Source organism: Ornithorhynchus anatinus, chromosome Y5, assembly GCF_004115215.2.
Source record: "Ornithorhynchus anatinus isolate Pmale09 chromosome Y5, mOrnAna1.pri.v4, whole genome shotgun sequence".
In the NCBI taxonomy this organism is placed as follows: Eukaryota; Metazoa; Chordata; class Mammalia; order Monotremata; family Ornithorhynchidae; genus Ornithorhynchus; species Ornithorhynchus anatinus.
This window is the reverse complement of record NC_053179.1, coordinates 1,089,998-1,111,159: the sequence shown is the minus strand read 5'-3', so window position 1 is coordinate 1,111,159 and position 21,162 is coordinate 1,089,998. Positions and strand designations below refer to the sequence as shown.

Here is a 21,162-nt window from a genome sequence, read left to right as displayed (position 1 = left end):
TCTTTATTGCTGTACTGTACTTTCCAAGCGCTAGGTACAGTGCTCCTCACACAATAAAGCGCTCAATAAATACTATTGAATGAATGAATGAATGAGTGAGTGAGTGAATGAATGAATTCAGGCATTAAGTTTGTGTATAGGTTTATTTACTTATTCATTTTATTAATGATGCTTGTTAAGTGCTTACTGTATTCCAGGCACTGTTCTAAGTGCTGGGGTAGATACAAGCCTATCAGGTTGGACACATGGACTGTGTCCATGTCCCACATGGGGCTCACAGGCTTAATCCCCATTTTATAGATGAGGTAGCTGAAGCACAGAGAAGTGAAGTGATTAGCCCAAGGTCACACACCAGACAAGTGGCAGAGCCAGCAAAAGAACCCAGATCCTTCTGACTCCCAGGCCTGTGCTCTACCAACAGAGGCATTCTGCTGACAAGCCTTACTGAAGGCACGTCTCCTCCAAGAGGCTGTCCCAGACTAAACCCCACTTTTCCTCATCTCCCTCTCCCTCCTGAGTCACCTTGACTTGCTCCCATTGCTCTTCGCCCCTCTCCTAGCCCCACAGGCCTTACTTATATATCTGCAATTTCATTTACTTGTATTGATGTCTGTTTATTTGTATTGATGTTGGTTCCCCGACCCCTGGCCTCAGACTGGGAGCTCGCTGTGGGCAGGGATTGTCACTCTTTATTGGTGTATTGTATTTTCCCAAGCACTTAGTACAGTGTTCTGCACACAGTAAGTATTTAATAAATACGAATGAATGAATGAATGAATGAATGCTCTCAGTGTGGGTCTTATCAAATGACCTGGATGACCCTATCAGCCATAACTAGGCATGTGCGGTCCAGACGAGTCCTGCTCTGTTTCAATTTGTCTGGGGTCTTTTCAATCCTCTGGCAAACTGACTATTTTTCCATGGGCTGTACAGTCATGTGCAGATGTTCCTGTTGCGTTAAAGTAGTGTACTGGTGTAGAAATCAAAGTAATGTAAAGGGTATTGCCTTTTTTTGCCCCCTGAATCCTGTTTTTGAATGAAAATAATAATAATGATAAAAGGGAATTTGTTAGGTGCTTAGTATATGCCAGGCACTGTACTAAGCACTGGGGTGGACACAAGCAAATTGGGTTGGACACAGTCCCTGTCCCATGTGGGGCCCTCAGTCTCAACAAATACCATTTAAAAAAAAAATATTTCCGAAGTTATGGGCTTGGGAGACAGTGTATGATGAGGCTATGTACCACGATGGAAAGTATGGGAGGATGAGGTTTGAGTGGGAAGATGAGGAGTTCTGTTTTAGAGATGGTCAGTTGGAAGAGTTTGCTGGACCTTCAGCAATGTGACCTAACTGAAAGAGTCCAAGCCTTGGACTGAGAGGACATGGGTTCTGTCGATTCCTCAGTGGTATTTACTGAGCACTTACCACGTGCAGAGCATTCTTCTGGGTGCTTCTGTTTTATAGAGAAGCAGCGTGGCGCAGTGGAAAGAGCACGGGCTTTGGAGTCAGGGCTCATGAGTTCGAATCCCAGCTCTGCCACTTGTCAGCTGTGTGACTGTGGGCAAGTCACTTAACTTCTCTGTGCCTCAGTTCCCTCATCTGTAAAATGGGGATTAAGACTGTGAGCCCCATGTGGGACAACCTGATTCCCCTGTGTCTACCCCAGCGCTTAGAACAGTGCTCTGCACATAGTAAGCGCTTAACAAATGCCAACATTATTATTATTATTATTATTATTATTATTGTGCTCTCCCAAGGTCTCGGTTCAGTGCTGTGCACGTGGAAAGCACTCAATAAGTACCACTGATGGATTGACTGATTAGGAGAATACTGAACAACAGAATTAGCAAATGTGTTCCCTGCCCTCAGTGAGATTCCAGTCTACAAGGGGATATGTGCATAAGTGCTGTGGGGTGAACTGCAAATGCCCAAAGGTCAGAAGTCTAGGTGTGTAGATGATGCAGAAGGGAGAGCGAGCCGGAGAAGTTGGCCAAGGACTCTTGGAGGAGATGTATCCTTAAAAATGCTTTGAAAGTTGGGGAGAGTGGTGGTTTGCCCATATGAAAGGGGAGGGAGTTCCAGTTGAGGGAGAGGATGTGGGAGAAAGGCCAGTGGTGAAATAGATGAGATGCGGGTACAGTGAGAAAGCTGGGGCCACAGGAGAGGATTGTGTGGGCTGGACTGTGAGCTGGGCTGCAGTAAGAAATCAGTCAGGTGAAGTAGAATGGAGCGAGCTGATTGAATATTTTAAAGCCAGTGGTAAGGAGTTTCGGTTTGATATGGGGGTGGATGGGCAGCTATTGGAGGTTCTTGAGGACTGGAGAGACTGAATGCTTTTGTAGAAAAATGATCCTTGAAGCAGAGTGACATGTGGACTGGAGTGTGGAAAGACAGGAGGGTAAGAGGTCAGTGAGGGAGGCAGATGTAGTAGTTAAGGTTGGAGCCCGACGCGGGACAGGAACTGGAATCCACCCCAGAATTTAGTACATTGCCTGGCACATAGTTAGCCCATAACAAATACTATCATTATTATTATTATTGTTATTATCATTATTATCATGTCCTTGCATCAACATGGTAGCAGCGTGGTAGAGCGCGGGCCTGGGAGTAAGGAGGACCTTAGTTGTGGTATTTGTTCAGCGCTGACTGTGTGCCAGGAACTGCAGTGATAGTGCACAGGCCTGGGATACAGAAGAACCTGGGTTCTAGTTCTGGCTCGGCCACTAATAATAATAATAATGTTGATATTTGTTAAGCGCTTACTATGTGCAGAGCACTGTTCTAAGCGCTGGGGGAGATACAGGGTAATCAGGTTGTCCCTCATGAGGCTCACAGTTAATCCCCTTTTTACAGATGAGGTAACTGAGGCCCAGAGAAGTTAAGTGACTTGCCCACAGTCACACAGCTGACAAGTGGCAGAGCAGGGATTCGAACCCATGACCTCTGACTCCCAAGCGTAGTCTGCTGTGTGACCTTACCTCATCCGTCAAATGGGGAATAGAACTGTGCGCCCAATGTGGGACATGGACTGTGGCCAACCTGATTAACTTGTGGTTATTACAGTTCCTGGCACAAAATAAACAGATAAGTACCATTTAAACAAACCAAAAAAAAAAGGAATGCAAGCAGAGAACCAGGAGACCACAGTGTCAGTGAAGCCAAGTTTGGATGATTTCACAGTGATTAATACAGTGCTCTGCACACAGTAAGCTCTCAATAAATGCCTTTGGTGTATTGATTAATTGGTAGGAAAGGAGTTGTCAAGGGGGACAACCTGATTACCCTGTATCTATCCCAGGGCTTAGAACAGTGCTCTGCACATAGTAAGCGCTTAACAAATACCAACATTATTATGATTATTATTATTACAAGGTGATCAGCCCCACGTGGGGCTCACAGCCTTACTCTTCATTTTACAGATGGGGTGACTGAGGCACAGAGAAGTTAAGCAACTTGCCCAAAGTCACACAGCTGACAAGTGACTGACCCAGGATTTGAACCCATGACCTCTGACTCCCAAGCCCGTGCTCTTTCCACTGAGCCATACTGCTTCTTCAAAATGATAACCTCATAATAACACATTTCTGGGTAAACCATAAAACCCTTTGTTATTAGGCGACCTGAGATTTTAAAGTCTCTTTTCAGTGTCAAAAAATTTTACTTTGCGTGTATCAAACCACGTAAACTTTATCTTTAGTTAAGTCTTGGAGGCAACTAATTTAATCTAATTTAATTAATTAATTAAATCTAATTTAATCCTCACTTAATGAGATGTTTATCCCCTTGATTCTATTTATTGCTATTGTTCTTGTCTATCTGTCTCCCCCGATTAGACTGTAAGCCCGTCAAAGGGCAGGGACTGTCTCTATCTGTTACCGATTTGACAATTCCAAGCACTTTAGTGCAGTGCTCTGCACGTAGTAAGTGCTCAGTAAATACTATTGAAGGAATGAATGAATCTCTCAAACTTGGGAAGAAGCTATTTACTGTTTCTACAGAAGATCATTACCAGAATTTTGTAAATCCTTTTCATTACCTTCCTCTATCTGTCAGTGTGATTTGGGAATAGAACACATTTTCAGGTTCCAAGGATGTTGACCAGTACGGTCATATGAACAATATTTTTGCCTTCGTTTAAACTTCGTAGTTGAGTTCAGTCACATTAACAGGAGGAAAAAAAAAACCCAAATGCTAACTCATATGATACAACTTCATTTTACAATTTATTATATTCATTATCTCTTGAGAATGTGTTCTTGGACTGTTAAACTTTTCAAGGGTTAGGGCCACTCCTGTTTACCATTTTTCAAGGTTCTAGGCAGCTGATATTTCCCTGCATTGCCCTGGTAAAAAATCATAATGTTATCGCTCTTTTGTTGGGAGGGGACATTGCTCCTACGTTGTTACACTTTCACTTCCACCCTTTCCCAGTATCTCCCACACATTTGTCCAATAGTGCTAACCTCTACAGAGCCAGAATTACGCTGAGAATACACGCTGAGAAGCAGCGTGGCACAGTGGAAAGAGCACGGGCTTTGGAGTCAGGGCTCATGAGTTTGAATCCCAGCTCTGCCATTTGTCAGCTGTGTGACTGTGGGCAAGTCACTTAACTTCTCTGTGCCTCAGTTCCCTCATCTGTAAAATGGGGATTAAGACTGTGAGCCCCACGTGGGACAACCTGATTCCCCTGTGTCTACCCCAGCGCTTAGAACAGTGCTCTGCACATAGTAAGTGCTTAACAAATACCAACATTATTATTATTAGAATTGATGGAATGAGATAAAGACAACCTTGAATTTACTAATAGCTTGAGTGGTCAGGGTTAACTCCTGAAGCTTAATTTGTGTTTGTTTTTATTGGGTGGTAAGGCTTTTCTTTTAAGCCTTATACTCTGAGTGCCTAGAAATATAACTGTATGTGCCTTTTTTTTTTTAAAACTAGTGATATTTGTTAAGACTTCTTTTGGGGTCTGTCAGTCACAGCCCTATACACAAGTATGTTGATTGAGAAAGAGTGACTGGTAACTATAGATAGATGAAATTCAAGGATCCAGGATCAAGGCCTCCAAGTCCTGCCATTTGTCCTGGGAAAAGAACACTGCTCTAGGAATCCAGAGTCCTGGTTTTCTTCCTCCTGGGACCCTGGCATCGGTGGCAAAGATTTTTGCCCAAAGGACTACAAAGGGCATTCCATGTGATAGGCAGATTGTGCAGGCAATCTGAAAAACAGCTGCCAACATGGGCGGTGAAGACCCTAGTTGCCAGTGAGGCAACTGCCTTCCACGCAGTGGTGGCTATAGCACAGCCTCAGCATCAGCTGTGGTCACTTTACCCCAAAATGGGTTTTGTCTTTCACAAACCCAACCTCTAGTGTGCATGTTATGCTGTGCTGCACTCCTGTCCACATGCTAACTTGATACAGTCAGTGCCTCAACAAGGAGCTCGACTGGCAGGGTTCTGAGCAAGCCATTAAGACTGAAATCAAATCCTTCACAGTTTTGAATTCTCAGTCACAAAGCTCCGAGGACATGCTTGAAGAGAGATCCCATCATTAGCACTCCAGTTTTGCAAGTAGGGAATACCTGCTGAAGCCATTTGTAGTGAAGGTTTCTGACAGCACTTGTGTATGTTTATATATGTTATTTATTACTCTATTAATTTTATTAATGATGTGTATATATCTATGATTCTATTTATTTTGTTGGTATTGATGCCTGTCTACCTGCTTTGGTTTGCTGTCTGTCTCCCCCTTTTAGACTGTGAGCCCGTTGTTGGGCAGGGATTGTCTCTATCTGTTGCCGAATTGAACATTTCAAGTGCTTAGTACAGTGCTCTGCACACAGTAAGCACTCAATAAATATAATTGAATGAATGAATGGATGGATGAGTGAATGAATGAATGACAGAAGTACCACCATGACGTTCAGCAGGAGTATGCGCCACATCAACTTTCATTGGGTCTGCTTATAAGAAAAGCCTGTGGGTACTTCCCTGTTTGCTGAAGTGCTCGCATGCCCAGTGGAAAGAGTGGCGGTGAGGGGAGTGGGGAGGGCCTGGGAGTTGGAGGATCTGGGTTCTAATGCTGGTTCCACCCCTTACCTGCCGTGTGACCTTGGGCAAGTCACTTAACTTCTCTGGGCCTCAGTTCCCTCAACCACAAAATGGGGATTCAGTACCTGCTCTTCCTCCTGCGAAGACTGTGAGCCCCATGTGGGACCTGATTACCTTATATCTACCCTAGTGGCTTAGTTCGGTACTTGGCATGTAGTAAGCATTTAACAAATGCCAAAATAATAACAGCAACAAAAAATTATCGTATTAACATAACCTTAATAACAATATTAATAACAAATGCCAAATAGTGATACTCATTACTAACAGAATCATCATCATCATCATTAATAATAACTGTTAATAATAACATAATAATAATAAGGATAGTCATTTTAATTATCATTATTATCATTTTATTGTTATTATTATTCTGTTAATCTTTGAGGGCAGGGATTAGGTCTTCTGTTTCACTTGACCAGGAATTTAGCACATACAGTTCTTTACATGGAGGAGGCTCTCAAGGTATTGTTGATTGACTGTTGGTTGCACTATGTGCCTTACCAGAAATACTGTAAACAGGGATGAGCCTGAGTGAGTGGCACTGCAGAAACTACTGCAGTTTCTTCATTCATGTTCTTGGTCCTGAATCTACAACTGGAGGCTTGTCCATCTTTATCAACAGGAGATTCCAACTTCATAATCGTTAATATTAATTAGTCAATAAGTCCAAACGAACTGGGGCGGCGGCAGGGTGTGGGATGTGTGTGTGTGTGTGTGTGTGTGTGTGTGAAGAAACTGTGTAGAAAGGGAGGGTGATGTAATTCGTTTTATTTGGTGGGTCATGTCTTGTATAATATCCCTGGGTAAATTTTAGACCTTATTTTGCACCTCAAAAATTTGGGTTCTACTTCTTCTTGTCCAGCAGGAACAGGGTATTGAGAAGATTAGCAAGCTCCTAAAACACTGCTGTTACCACTTTCTTTTGGCCTCATTAAGTGCCAAATTTAATTGCACATGTTTTCTAGGAATAAATTTTTTGGGTAATTCACAGTAAATTATTTGATGAATGTTTCTTAGAGAAAAACATGAATAATATTGAAGTCTAGGCAGTTTGGGAATTGGGGTGCTAAGTTTCCAGAAAATGAGTGATGTTGCTTTTAACAATAACAGTGTATTCTGTTAATTACAGAAAGCTCTTTGTGGGTGGCCTAGACTGGAACACCACACAAGGTACGTTTATACATCTTATGACCCTGGAAATAGTTTATCAGCTGTAATCTAGTATTGAACTTTCTAAAGTGTAAACTCATTGTGGGCAGGAAATGTATCTGCTTATTGTTTTATTGTATTCTCCCAAGTGCTTTGCACACAGTAAGCGTACAATGAATATGAATGAACAAGCGAATGAATGAAATAAAAACACCCAGACGTTGGATAGCTACGTAGAATAAACGGATGCTAATTTTGCTCTGTTTCGTTTGTTATGCATAGAGTTAACTGAGGTGTTTTCCAAGCATGTAAAGCCTTCCTAGACAGTAATTTTAGGGCCATTTCAGGGCTCATAAGGTACAAGCTGGCACTCTGCATCTGATCCCATCTGCAGGCAATGGATCCTTTGCTTAAGAAAATATTCATGTTTAGATTGTAATGTGGTGTGTCCCTGCCCTGAACATTTCTTTCTTGTGCCCCAGTGGTAACACAACTGCCAGGAATGAGCTTGTGAGCGGCATTGCTCAAATCACTAGCACTGTAGTCATTTTTTTCACGCATCTCCAGGACCAAGATTTGTCTGTATTTCTCAACAGGAGTCTCCATCATCATAACCTTTCACCCTGCCCCCACTGTGTTCTCAGGCTGCACAGATGTGAATAGATTTAAGTAAAATCACCATGCCTTGGCCATGCTCACACTAGTTCCCTAATGTGATGATAATTGTGGTGTTCGTTTAAGCGTTTGCCATGTGCCAAGCCTGAACTAAGAGCTAAGGTAGATAGAAGATCATCAGGCCCTATCCCTGGCAAATCCAATCTCTGGCCCAAGGGACCTGACAAGTCTAGTTTCCAGAAAATGCTCTTGCCTTGTGATTTCTTTTTCTTTTCATTGCCCAAATGACTCAAAAATGTACTGTGGCCCTTTTTTCCCCCTAAATATAAGATTACCGGCAATCTAATCATTGCTAATAAAGATCATTGTAAGCAAGTGGATATTCGTATATTGAGAATAATTTCTGTTAGGTAAACTAAAGTAGTTTTTAAGGGTAACCACATGTTTACCATTGTGATTGTGTGGATTTGTTTTTTTTTTTGTTTCCAATTTCTTCATAGAAACACTGCGCAATTACTTTACCCAGTATGGAGAAGTTGTAGACTGTGTAATAATGAAAGATAAAACAACAAACCACTCTCGAGGTTTTGGCTTTGTTAAATTTAAAGATCCTAACTCTGTGGTGACAGTACTGGCCAATAGACCTCATACATTGGATGGTCGAAATGTAAGATTCTATTTCTCATTTTGTTTTTTGTTTGTTTGTTCGTTTGTTTTGATCATTTATTCGGCTTAATGCTTACCAATTGTTTCTTGAATTAAAACACAGTAATTATGAAGGGTTAACTAGAGGGTAGTGCTTTTGCCTGATACTGAAGAAACTAAATTTGGGGGGAAATCTAATGCCACTCTCGGTGGTTGTTAAGAAGTTATGATGGAAAGAAAAATTATTTTTACCAATTTACTTTCTTTTTTGAAATTTCCTGCAGATCGATCCCAAACCATGTACACCTCGAGGAACTCAGGCAGAGAAAACTCGTCCGAAGGAAGGTTGGGTAAGGGAAATGAAGGGAAGGGGTGGGGTTCCGTGTTCCTTTCTCTTTTCACTCTCTGAATTCTTTCTTCAGATGAACCGGCCGGGGACAATTTTCCCTTTCACCAATATCTTTCGGTGGGGAAAAGGAAGTCCTTCTGGTTTGCTGTTTAAAGGGTGTAGTAGGGACATTTATCATTTTTCCACCTTGTGAATGCCTATAAATCCAATGTCGTGCCTCTCAGCCTGAAACTGGGTTTCTCTTCCTCAGCCATCAGCACCACCGTTTAAATGGAGTAGCACACGGAAGTTCTTGTTTTACAGGCTAACATCATTTTCTCTTTGGCAGAGGAACTACTTTCTACCTCAATTTCTCTAACTATTAAGTAGGCACTCAAGCCCCTTTTCTCACATCCCAGAAAATGGTGTGTGTTGTGGGGTAAGTTTCTAAGTCAGAGATTTGTGTGTATAGAGAGGGTCTCTATTTTTAAAGAGCCCTTCCCAGTTAAAAAGCCAGAGAAATTGGATGTGTAAAACTTCAAAGATTAAAAAAGAGAAAACTCAGTGAGGGGAGAGATTAAAGCGTGAAGATTGTAGAAATAATCACCGGTTTCTCCACTCAGTTTTTCCTCCTGGTTTGAAATGTAGTTTTACCTTGCCAGCTTAATTGATGTCTCCTCCCTTCAGTTTTCTTGTATTGGAATCTTGGGGTTAGGAGGTGAGAAGGAACAGATGTGGAATTTGGAATTGTCCCATCTGCTGCAAAGTATGGCATTTAGAAGATTCTTTGTTCAATTTATTTTAAATATAGCACCTTTTTACACATAGGGAGTAAACAGTAGTAGGCACCTGTATTCTTGTGGGGCCAGAAGCAGCTGCAGTAAGCTGGAATGGGTTACCCAGGGAGGTGGCTGCTGAGTGGACAGAGGGAAACCAGAAAGTAGCAAGTTGTTGCTGGACAGAATGGTGAGAAAGGTAGCTAATTTACATCAAGCTTGGTTCCCACTTGAGTCAAGGAAGTTGGGCTGGGGCCCTGGTAACATCTTTCTGCCTGTTCTTCTGCAGGTGATTGGGTTTTGCAACTTGAGGGAGGGCCCCTCTCCGCACTCCAGTCCATTCTCCACTCTACTGCCCAGATAATATTCCGTCAATAAGGTTCAGACCAAGTTTCCCCACGCCTCAAGAAAACCCAGTGGTTGTCCATCCACCTCCGCATGCAACAAAAACTTTTCACCACTGGCTTTAAAGCACTCAATCACCGTGCCCCCTCCTACCTTGCCTCACTGCTCTCCTACTACAACCGAGCCCACGCACCTGGCTCCTCTGATGTTAACCTTCTCACTGTACCTCGAGCTCATCTTTCCCACTGCCAACCTCTTGCCCACATCTTGGCTCTGGCCTGGAACACCTTCCCTCCTCATATCAGACAGGTAATTGCTCTCCCCCACTTCCAAGCCTTATTGAAGGCACATGACCTCCAAGAAGCCTTCCCTGTCTAAGCCCTCCACTCCTCTTCTCCCACTCCCTTCTGCATCGCCCTGATTCGCTCCCTTCATTCATCCTCCCTCCAAGCCCCAGAGGACATAGGTATATATCTGCTATTTATTTTTGTATGTATGTATGAATGTTTGTGTGTATGTATATTAACGTCTATCTCCCCCTCTAGGGTGTGAGCTCGTTGTGGACAGGCAATGTGTCTGTTTGTTGTTGTATTGCACTCTCCCAAGTGCTTAGTACAGTGCTTTGCCCACAGTAAGCTCTCAATAAATGTGATTGAATGAATGAATGAATGAATGAATGAATGAATGAATTAGTGAATGCTGTGTGCATCACTAATATAAAAAAATTGTTAGGAGGAAGGAGGGAAGGTGGGGGAGGGGCCGGATTCCAGCTTGAGCGAGGGGAAGAAATCAATCAATCAGTCAATCAGGCAGTCATGTTTATTCATTCAATCGCATTTATTGAGCACTTGCTAGGTGCACTGATCAGAACAGGGAAGAGCTGGAGTGGAGCAGGGTGAGGACAGAGAGGGGTGGAATTTATGAATGTTAGGGTACAATGGCAGTTAGTAGATGGTGAATTTCCAGGTTGTATATTTTGTGAGATGGCCATTACCTAAGGTACAGGAAATCAATCAATTAATCAGTAGTATTAACTGATTTAGAGCAAATTAAACCCAAGTAGTCTTTGGAAGACCAAATAAGTCGATATGAATGACTCAGATTAGCACATTTTGGACAGATAATCAGGAGGACTAATTCTCTGGAGAAGACACTAATGCTAGGAAAAGCCCACTAAAGCTAGGAAAAATGCTAGGAAAAGAGGCAGACCAGCAGCTAGATGGATAGAGACCATAATAGCGATAACGCTAGAAAGGTTACGGATTATGGCAGAGGACAGGACGTTCTGGAGAAAGTATATCCATGGAGTTGCTATGAATCGGAAATGACTCCCCGGTACTTAATAATAATTTACTGAGCACTTATTATGTTAGCAGAGTTTGCAGACACATTTTGTGCCCACAACAAGTGTAGAGTCTAGAGAAGGAGACAGGCATTAATATAAATGAGTCATTTATAATATACAATTTAATGATATGTGCATAAGCATTGTGGGGTGAGGGTGAGGTGAATATCAAATGCCCGACAGTCACCGATCCAAGGCCATAGATGACCGAGAAGGGAGCCGGGGAAGAGAGGGCTTAATTGCAGAAGGTCTCTTGGAAGAGACATGACCTGAATAACGCTTTGAAGGTGGGAAGAGTGTGGTCTGGCGTCTGTGGAGTGGGAAGGAGTTCCAGCCTAGGCAGAGGATGTGGGAAAGAGGTCGGCAGTGAGGTAGTCAAGATCAGGGGACAGTGAGTAAGCTGGTGATGAAGGAGCGGAGTGTGAGGGCAGGGCTGTAGTAAGAGCTCCGTGAAGTGAAGTAGGATGGGGTGAGCTGATTTAAAGCCAAAGGTAAGTTTGATGCAGAAGTGGATGGGCAGCCATTGGAGGTACTTGAGAACTGGGGAGATAGGGATTGAGCATTTTTTTAGAAAAGTGATCTGGGCAGCAGAGTGAAGTATGGACTGGAGTGGAGTGAGACAGGAGACTGGGAATTCAGCAAGGAGGCAGATGCAGTATGGATAGGATTGGAGCTTGGATCACGGGATGGGCAGGCTGGGGGGAGGGGGAGCGGTTTGGAAGAAGAGGAAAGGGTGGACGTGTAAGGGTTCATTCATTCATTCAGTCGTATTTGTTGAGTGCTTACTGTGTGCAGGACACTGTACTAAGCACTGGGAATGTATAATTAGGCAACAGATAGAGACAATCCCTGCCCAATAACGGGCTCACAGTCTACACGGGGGAGACAGACAGCAAAGCAAAACAGGACATGACACCAAGGTTGCGGGCCTGTGAGACTGGAAGGATAGTAGTGCTGTCCACAGTGACAGGGAAGTCAGAGAGAGAACAGGGTTTGGGAGGGAAGATAAGGAGCGCAGTCTTGGACATGTTGAGTTTTAGGTGGCGGGTGGACATGCAGGAGGAGATGTCCTGAAGGCAGGAGGAGATACGAGCCTGGAGAGAGGGGGAGAGAGCAGGGGAGGAGAAGTAGATTTGAGTGTCATCTGCATAGAGATGATGGTTGCCTGCTATGTCAAACTTGGTTAAGTCATTTAACTTCTCTGTGCCTCAGTTACCTCATCTGTAAAATGGGATTGAAGCGGTGAGCTCCGGAGGATTTGGGGACGGATAGAATATGAGGGTGGAATGAGAGAGACGAGTTGAGGACAGCGCCAATGCTACGAGTTTGCGAGATTAGGGAGGATAATGGTGGTAAAGTCAGCCGGAGGGCAGGGTTTGGTTGGGAAGATAAGGGGTTCGGTTTGGGACATATTTAGTTTGAGGTGTCGGCAGAACATCCAGATGGGGATGTTCTGAAGGCAGGAAGAAATGCGAGACTGTGGAGAAGGAGAGGGATCAGGGAGAAAAAAGAAAAAAAGAATCCTTTGGGATGAGGGAAAGAATGTTCAATGAATGAATGACAAAGACAAATGTCTGTTCATCCTCTCACTGTGAGTTGCTCGGGGACCAGAGACTGCCTAATTTTTATTCATGAATTATTGCAGAAGCTGCTCTTTGTACCTGGATTTCTGCCAACTATTCAGTTGCCTGAGTGGGAAAAAAGCCACCAGTGGGAGTTGCTGGTGGGTGGGCGCTGTTGGTGAAGGAGTATCTGAGGCAGGGTTCAGAGGGTTAAGGAAATTAAGGTTAGGTGGAAGCATGCTTGCATGGCACATGGGAGGTGCTTCACAAATACCATAATAATAATCAGCCAATCAATCAGTGGTTTTTATTGAGAGCTTATTATGTGCAGAGCACTATACAAGTGCTTGGGAGAAGACAGTTCATCTGAGTTGGCAGAGAGGTTCCCTGCCTTCAACCAGCTTACAGGTTAGAGGAGGAGACAGACATTATAATATGTAATTTAAAGATGGGTATATAAGTGCTGTGGGGATGAGGGTGGGGCAAATATCAAATATCCAAACATCACAGGTGATGATGATGATGACTGTGATCCCGAAGATGATGAGAATGATGATGATGATGATCATTCAGTCATATTTATTGAGTGCTTACCACCTGCAGACCACTGTACTTGGGAGAGTGCTTGGGAGAGTACCGTTCAACAGACGCAGCAGACGTGTCCCCTGCCCATAATGAGCTCACACTTTAGAGGGGGAGATGGATATTAATAAGAACAAATAGGTAATTTATAGTATACAACTTAAAGATATGTATCTAAGTGCTGTGGGGTTGGGGATGGAGCAAATATCAAGTGTCTTAAGGTCACAGATTGCAGTGCCTAGACAGTGCAGACGGGAGAGCAAGTTGGGGAAAAGAAGGCTTTAATCGGGGAAGGCCTCTTGGAGGAGATGTGAATTTAGTAATCCTCGAAGGTGGAGAGAGTGGTGGTCTGGCATTCCTGTGATGGTGGTGTGGGGGCGGCGGTTCCAGGCTAGGGGATAATGTGGGGAAGAGGTCGGTGGCGACATAGTTGAGATTGGGGCACGTGAGTAAACTGGTACTAGTGGAGCAGAGTGAGTGGGCGAACAGAGTGAGTGGGCGAACAGAGTGAGTGGTCGAACAGAGTGAGTGGGCTCAGCTGTTGTAGATTAGTGAGGTGAGGTAGGATGGAGCGAGCTGACTGACTGCCTTAAAGTCTATGGAAAGGAGTTTCTGTTTGAAGTGGAGGTAGATGGGCAGCCACTGGAGGTTCTTGAGGAGTGGGGTGGCATGAACTGAACGTTTTCTGTAGATAAATGTTCATGCAGCAGAGTGAAGTATTGTATTGGAGTGGGGAGAGACCGGAGGCCAGGAGGTCAGCTAGGAGGCAGATGCAGTAATCAAGGTGGGATAGGATAAGTGCTTGGATCAGCATGGTAGCAGTTTGGTTGGAGAGGAAAGGGTGGGTTTTAGTGATACTGTGAAGGTAGAACTGACCTGATTTGGTGACAGACTGACTATGTGGGGTGAAATGAGAGAGATGAGTCGAGGGCACCGCCAGGGTTGCGGGCTTGTGAGGTAGGGAAGGTAGCTGTGATGGGAAGGGTTCGGGGAGGGAGGGTTTGGGTGGGAAGATAAAGGGTTTCAGTTTTGGGCATGTTTAATTTGAAGTGTCGGTGGGACATCCACGTAGCTATGTCATGAAGGCAGAAAGAAATGTGAGATTGCAGGGAAGGTGGGAGAACAAGGCTGGAGATGTAGATTTAGGAATCATCTGCACAGAGGTGGTAATTGAAGTCATGGGAGCAGATGAGTTCTCCAAGGGAATGGGGGTAGAGGGAGACTAGAAGGGGACCTAGAACTGAGACATGAGGGCCCTCCCCCCACCCCCCGCCCGACCCTCTGGCAGAGAGTGGGAAGCAGAGGAGGAGCCCTCAAAAGAGACTGAGAAGGAGCGGTCAGAGAAGTAGGAGGAGATAACGTTTCAAGGAGAAAGGAGTGGTCCTCAGTGTCAGAGGCGGCTGAGAGGTCTAAAAGGATTATGATGGAGAGGAGGCTGTCAGATTTGGCGAGGAGGTCAGCGGTGGTTTTAGAGAGGGCTGTTTCTGTGGAGTGAAGGGGAGGGAAGCCAGGTTGGAGGGGCTCTAGGTGAGAATTGGAAGTGGAGACAGCAGGTGTAAACAACTCTCTCGAGATAATAATTGTAATACTATCATATTGTAATTGTAATAATAATAATAATAATAATTGTAATAATAAATGGTTGGCGGGGGCAGGAATTATTGCCCCAAAGGTGAGGAGCACTGGTAGGGAGAGTTTAGGACGGGCATAATGGCTTGGGATAGATGGAAGCAGTCTCTCTAGGGAGAGAAGGCATTTGGGGCGAGGTAGGAGGGTAGGAAGTTTTAATTGGAGAGTGACAGCTTTGCAAGTGGAAAGATTAGAAATGGAACAAGGACTCATGGTGATGAGATCCACTGTGGGTATAAATTGTGAAGTGTGATGGAGCAAGAACTTGGTGGTTGGAGAAGGAAGAAGCAGAAGTGGACACCTGGGATGTCACCTGAAGCATCGACATGCATGCCGAAATCCGTGAAAATTAGGGATGGAGATGAGAAAGAAGAAAGGGAAGGGAGGGGCAAAGTCTCTGCAAAATGGAGAGGTGGCTAAGGTGACTGTGGATGATGTGGAGTTTAAAAGAGAAAGGTGAAGATTCGAGAGGTTGGGTTGAGGTGAAAGTTGCATCAATCAGTCAATCACCTGTATTTATTTTGTGCTTACCTTGTGGAGGACAATGTACTGAACGCTTGGAAGAGCACACTGCTGTCTTTCTCCAACTACCCCTTTCCCCCTCCCTGCCCCCTTTACCCTTGATGTTTGAAACAAAACTCCGTGAAATCTCTTGGGGCGTGTCTCTTAAGGAGCAAGTATTTTAGGGGTTTTGAAGGTGATGAGGAACATGATTTGGTGGATTTGAGAAGAGAGAATTCCATAATGAGGAAAGAGAGTGTGCATTTTAAGTCCAGAGATGACAGTCAAGATGAGGTGAAGTTAGGAATTTAGTTTCTGCAGGAGTGAAAGAGCAAGTGGTAACAGATTTTCCAAGTGGCTGTGCATATAGCGAAAGTGAATGAGATAATGTGCAGCCAATCCCACTTTCCTGACTCCTTCCCAGTTTCACTCTGACCCCGAGCTTGGCACATTTGTATCACTGGTTCTGGGGTCTAGATTCATTCATTCATTCATTCATTCATTCATTCATTCATTCATTCACTCACTCATTCACTCATTCATTCGTATTTATTGAGTGCTTACTGGGTGCAGAGCACTGTACTAAGCGCTTGGAAGAATACAGTATCACAAGAAACAGACATATTTCCTGCCCACAGTGAGCTTACAATCAAGAGGGGCAGGCAGACATTAATATAAATAAATAAATGATAGATGTGTGCGCAAGTGCTGTGAGTCTGGGAGAGGGGATGAATAAAGAGAGCAAGTCAGGGCAATGCAGAAGGAAGTGGGAGAAGAGGAAAGAAGGGCTCAGTCAGGGAAGGCCTCTTGGAGGAGATGTGCCTTCAATAAGGCTTGGGACAGGGGCAGGGTAATTGTCTGTCGGATATGAGGAAGGAAGGCATTCCAGGCCAGTGGCAGGACGTGGGCTAGGGGTCGACAGCTAGATAGGTACAGTGAGAAGGTTAGCATTAGAGGCATGAAGTGTCCGGGCTGGGGTTGTAGTAAAGAGGAGCGAGGTGAAGTAGAAAGGGGCAAGGTGATTGAATCCTTTAAAGCTAATGGCAGGGAGTTTCTCTTTGTTGTGGAGCTGGATGGGTGGTTTCTTAAGGAGTGGGGAAAAATCGCTAAAATCCGTCTCTTCCTCTCCATCCAAACTGCTACATCATTTACAGTGTGGCCTAATGATAAGAGTTTGGGCTTGGGAGTCAGAGGTCGTGCGTACTAATCCCAACTCTGCCTCTTGTCTGCTGGGTGATTTGGGGCAAGTCACTTAACTTCTCTGTGCCTCAGTTTACCTCACCTGCAAAATGGGGATTAAGACTGCGAGCCCCACGTGGGACAACCTGATTATCTTGTATCTCCTGCAGCACTTAGTAGAGTGCTTGGCACATAGGAAGCACTTAGCAAATACCATAATTTATTATTATTATTATCCTATCCCACCTTGATTACTGTATCAGCCTCCTTGCTGACCTCCCTTCTTCCTCTTATCTGACAGTCACTCTCCCCTGCCGTTTCAAGGCTTAGTGAAGGCACAGCTCCTCTGAGAGGCCTTCCCTTCTGTCTCTCCCTACTCTAGTCCATAGTCCACTCTGCTCCCTGATCATTTTCCTTCAGAAACGTTCAGGCCATGTTTCCTCCACTGGGTTGCCTATCCACCTCTGCATGAAACAGAAACTCCACACCATTGGCTTTAAAGCACTCAATCACCTTGCCCCCTCCTTCTGCATCTCACTACACTCCTACTACAACCCAACCCTCACACTTCACTCCTCGATTGCTAACCTTCTCACTGTACCTCCATCTCATCTATCTTGCTGCCGACCTCTTTCTCCACATCCTGCCTCTGGCCTGGAACCCCCTCCCTCCTCATATCTGAGAGACGACAATTCTCCTGGCCTTCAAAGTGTTATTGAAGGCACAACTCCTTCACAGGGCCTTCCCTGACTGAGCCCTCCTTTCCTCTTCTCCGACTCCCTCCTTGCGTTGCCCTGACTTGCTCTCTTTGTTCATTCCCCCTCCCAGCCCCACAGCACGAATTTCCACATCCACCATTTATTCATTAAGATTAATGTCTGTCTCCCCTTAATAATGTTGGTATTTGTTAAGCGCTTACTATGTGCCGAGCACTGTTCTAAGCGCTGGGGTAGACACAGGGGAATCAGGTCGTCCCACGTGGGGCTCATAGTCTTAATCCCCATTTTACAGATGAGGGAACTGAGGCACCGAGAAGTTAGGTGACTTGCCCAAAGTCACACAGCTGACAAATGGCAGAGCCGGGGTTCGAACCCATGACCTCTGACTCCAAAGCCCCGGCTCTTTCCAGTGAGCCACGCCGCTTCTCTAATAATAATGTTGGTATTTGTTAAGCGCTTACTATGTGCCGAGCACTGTTCTAAGCGCTGGGGTAGACATAGGGGAATCAGGTTGTCCCACGTGGGGCTCACAGTCTTAATCCCCATTTTAGAGATGAGGGAACTGAGGCACAGAGAAGTTAAGTGACTCGCCCACAGTCACACAGCCGACAAGTGGCAGAGCTGGGATTCGAACTCATGAGCCCTGACTCCAAAGCCCATGCTCTTTCCACTGAGCCACCCCTTCTAAACTGTAAGCTCTTTGTGGGCAGTGAATGTGTCTGTTAATCGTTGCATTGTACTCCCCCAAGCTCTGCACACAGTAAGTGCTCAATAAATACGAATGAATGAATGAATGAATGAATGAATGAATGAATGAATCCTGGGTGCTGACTCAGAGAAGTGGAAGAAGAGTTCTGCATAGATGACTTTAAGAGGAGTTAAGTCACATGATGATTTTGGTAGTAACTTTAAAATTCCTATTCATTCTTCCATGAAAAGTTGAATGAATCTGGACAGCCTGCGATCTAAACGAAGGATGGTCTGTTCTGCTTCTCCCTTATTTGTTGGGAATCCCCAGTTCCTTCCAAGTTTTTCCTTTTACAGCTTTGTGTGAAAATCTCCGAAATTCCCCTCCAGTAAGCTAACCCTTGTGGAGGGTGTTTGTTAATAGGATTCCAGGAATTCCCGTTTCCCTATTGTTTTTTGTTTTGCTTTGTGTGTTGTGTTGTTTTGTTTTGTTTTGATAGTATTTGTTAAGCACTTACTCTGTGCCAAGCACAGTATTAAGAGCCGGGGAAGATACAAGAAAATCAGGTTTGACACAGTCCCTTTCCCACATGGGGTGCACAGCCTAGCTAGGAGGGAGTAAATCAGTTTACAGATGAAGTAACTGAAGCATAGGGAAGTTAAGTGACTGGCCCGAGGTCCCACAGCAGACGAGTGGTGGAGCCAGGATTACAACCCAGGTTCTTCTGACTCCGAGGCCCAGGGTCTTTCCAGTAGGCCACGTTGCTTCTCAAAAACTTATTGGCCCAAGAGTGTTCCCCTCTTGAGCTTCTTCTTGGGTCTTGCCAATCCTCCATTTTCTCTTGCCTTAAGGTGGCTTCAGTGGAGTTTTAGAGTGTTGGGGACCTTTTAAATAAAAGATAAATACAAGGAGTAAGTTAATTGCTGGTAGCTTTCATGGAGAGTAAGTCTTCATTTAACTGCTCTAGGGGGCTTTGGTTTCTCACTCCTAGCTATGAGACTGCAGACTCAGGCTCCTTGGTCCTACTATTCCTGCCCCTCTCTACCACATGAGCAGTTTGGAGAAGGAAGAGATTTTCGTATCCCGTAATTCAGGGTTCTCTTCTCAGCAGTGGCTCCTTCCACTTCCCCTTTGCCTCATGGTTTGTATAACACAGTCATGCAAATGATGGGGCGTAGACTGGGAAGAGTTCAAAAGTTTATTGAAGGAAGTTAGTTACAGCTTCTGCTCAGTATTGCTGGAGGCTCTTCTCTGTTGACCACAAGGGCAACAGAGGTTGGTGTGGCCACCTATATGCGCCCCTCTCCTCTACCCCACTCCCCTAAGAACTATGTCAAATGGGATGCTAAGGCTAGGCCAAGTGGAAGGAGGTCCCTGAGCTGGGTAATCCCATCCCAGGTCCTACCTAGTGCATGAGGCACGTCTCTATCTCGGCCCCAGGACTCGTGATACCCTCATGGACGGCTAGCCGGGGCACGTGCAGAGAGAACAGGTCCCAGTCAGAAGCTGCCGCCCGGGACATGTGTGGAGCCCTATCGGGAGGCTGACCTGCACCTATCCAAATGGCAACATGTAGCACCTCTGCAATCGGGGATGGGGTGCGAGGGGCAGTCTGTACTGACTCTTCAGCTGGTCTGCACCCGCTCATCTGCCCAGTGTGATCGGTCCACCAACCGCTCGGTACCTAGCGGAGCTCAAGGCCGGCCTCCAGGATGGACACCCATAAGCGTGAGATGCACAACCCCGGTTCACAAAAGCAACTGACTACTAGCTAGCATTGGGGAGCCAAATCCTCAGAATGTGTGTTTCAGAAAGTAAGACCTTGGTTAAAGAAATTTTCTGGCTCAGGTCTCCGTCTGTCTCCCCCAGTCCGTTGACAGTCCCTCGGATCTCAGAGTAACCTGCGAGCCCAGGCCCCACCCTATGGGGAATGTGACAGTTGGGTAGAAGATATGCGTTAGAGAAGAGTAGTTTGGTTGCTATCCTTTTCTTTTGGCTAGCCCTTGGCTAGTATCAGAAAAGGATACTGAAACGAATAGTGTATATTGTAACGAGTACTTACTAATCATCATAATAATAATAATGATGGTATTTGTTAAGTGCTTACTATGTGCAAAGCACTGTTCTAAGCTCTGGGGGGGATACAAGGTGATCAGATTGTCCCATGTGGGGCTCACAGTCTTAATCTGCATTTTGCAGATGAGGACACTGAGGCACAGAGAAGTTAAGTGACTTGCCCAAAGTCACACGGCTGACTAGCGGCAGAGCCGGGATTAGAAGCCGTGACCTCTGACCCCCAAGCCCATGCTCTTTCCACTGAGCCACGCTGCTTCTCATTCTACTTGGAATGTGTCATTCTATGAAAGTGATGCTTTAAATATAATCTTGCTGAAAGCAGGGAGGATTAAATGGTATTTACAGCCCTGTTTCAACCCAGGTTTAATCATTCTTTTAGTCACTCTCAAACACCTGTGAACTCACCCTTGAAGAGCTTGAGCTGAGTCAGTCTAATCAGAAAGAGGTTAGACCACACCCCTTCCCCCTTTAGCCTCCAGCCCAGCCAAAGTAATCCCAAAGGGGGAAAAGCACCACCTCCAGGAGAGGGAAGTTCACACTTCTGGAAAATTTGGAATTCAGTAAATTACGCTTGTTTCTTCGAAGGGGAAAAAACAGGCAAAGCAGCTAATCTGTGGTAGAAAGTCAATTTTGAAGTAGAGGTTCTCTCCTTAGAGGCTGCCTCTGAAGCACTAGAAAGGGAAGGTTCAGTGTGAGTTTGAATTTGCTGTGAAACCCAAGGACAGAACTTTGTTCATAAGCAAACTAATCCAAATTTTCCATCTTTTCCAAACAGAAAGGACCCAGAAGTGACAGCAAATCAAAAAAAATTTTTGTTGGTGGGATTCCTCACAACTGTGGCGAGACTGAACTCAGGGAATACTTCAAGAAATTTGGAGTGGTGAGTCGTTAATTGGGATAGCAGGTATT

General features: G+C 44.9%; 1 protein-coding gene across 1 annotated transcript in view; it reads left to right on the top strand.

Moving 5' to 3' along the window:
* The first annotated feature begins 7,248 nt into the window (after positions 1 to 7,248).
* The window catches only part of LOC114808744 (DAZ-associated protein 1-like), a 32,333-nt gene continuing 18,419 nt past the window's right edge, over positions 7,249 to 21,162 (top strand). Inside the window, exons 1-4 of the mRNA XM_029056571.2 lie at positions 7,249 to 7,284; positions 8,379 to 8,545; positions 8,808 to 8,873; positions 21,029 to 21,133. Coding sequence (XP_028912404.2) covers positions 8,432 to 8,545; positions 8,808 to 8,873; positions 21,029 to 21,133 — 285 coding nt within the window. The 5' untranslated portion in view covers positions 7,249 to 7,284; positions 8,379 to 8,431. The remainder of the gene's footprint in view (positions 7,285 to 8,378; positions 8,546 to 8,807; positions 8,874 to 21,028; positions 21,134 to 21,162) is intronic.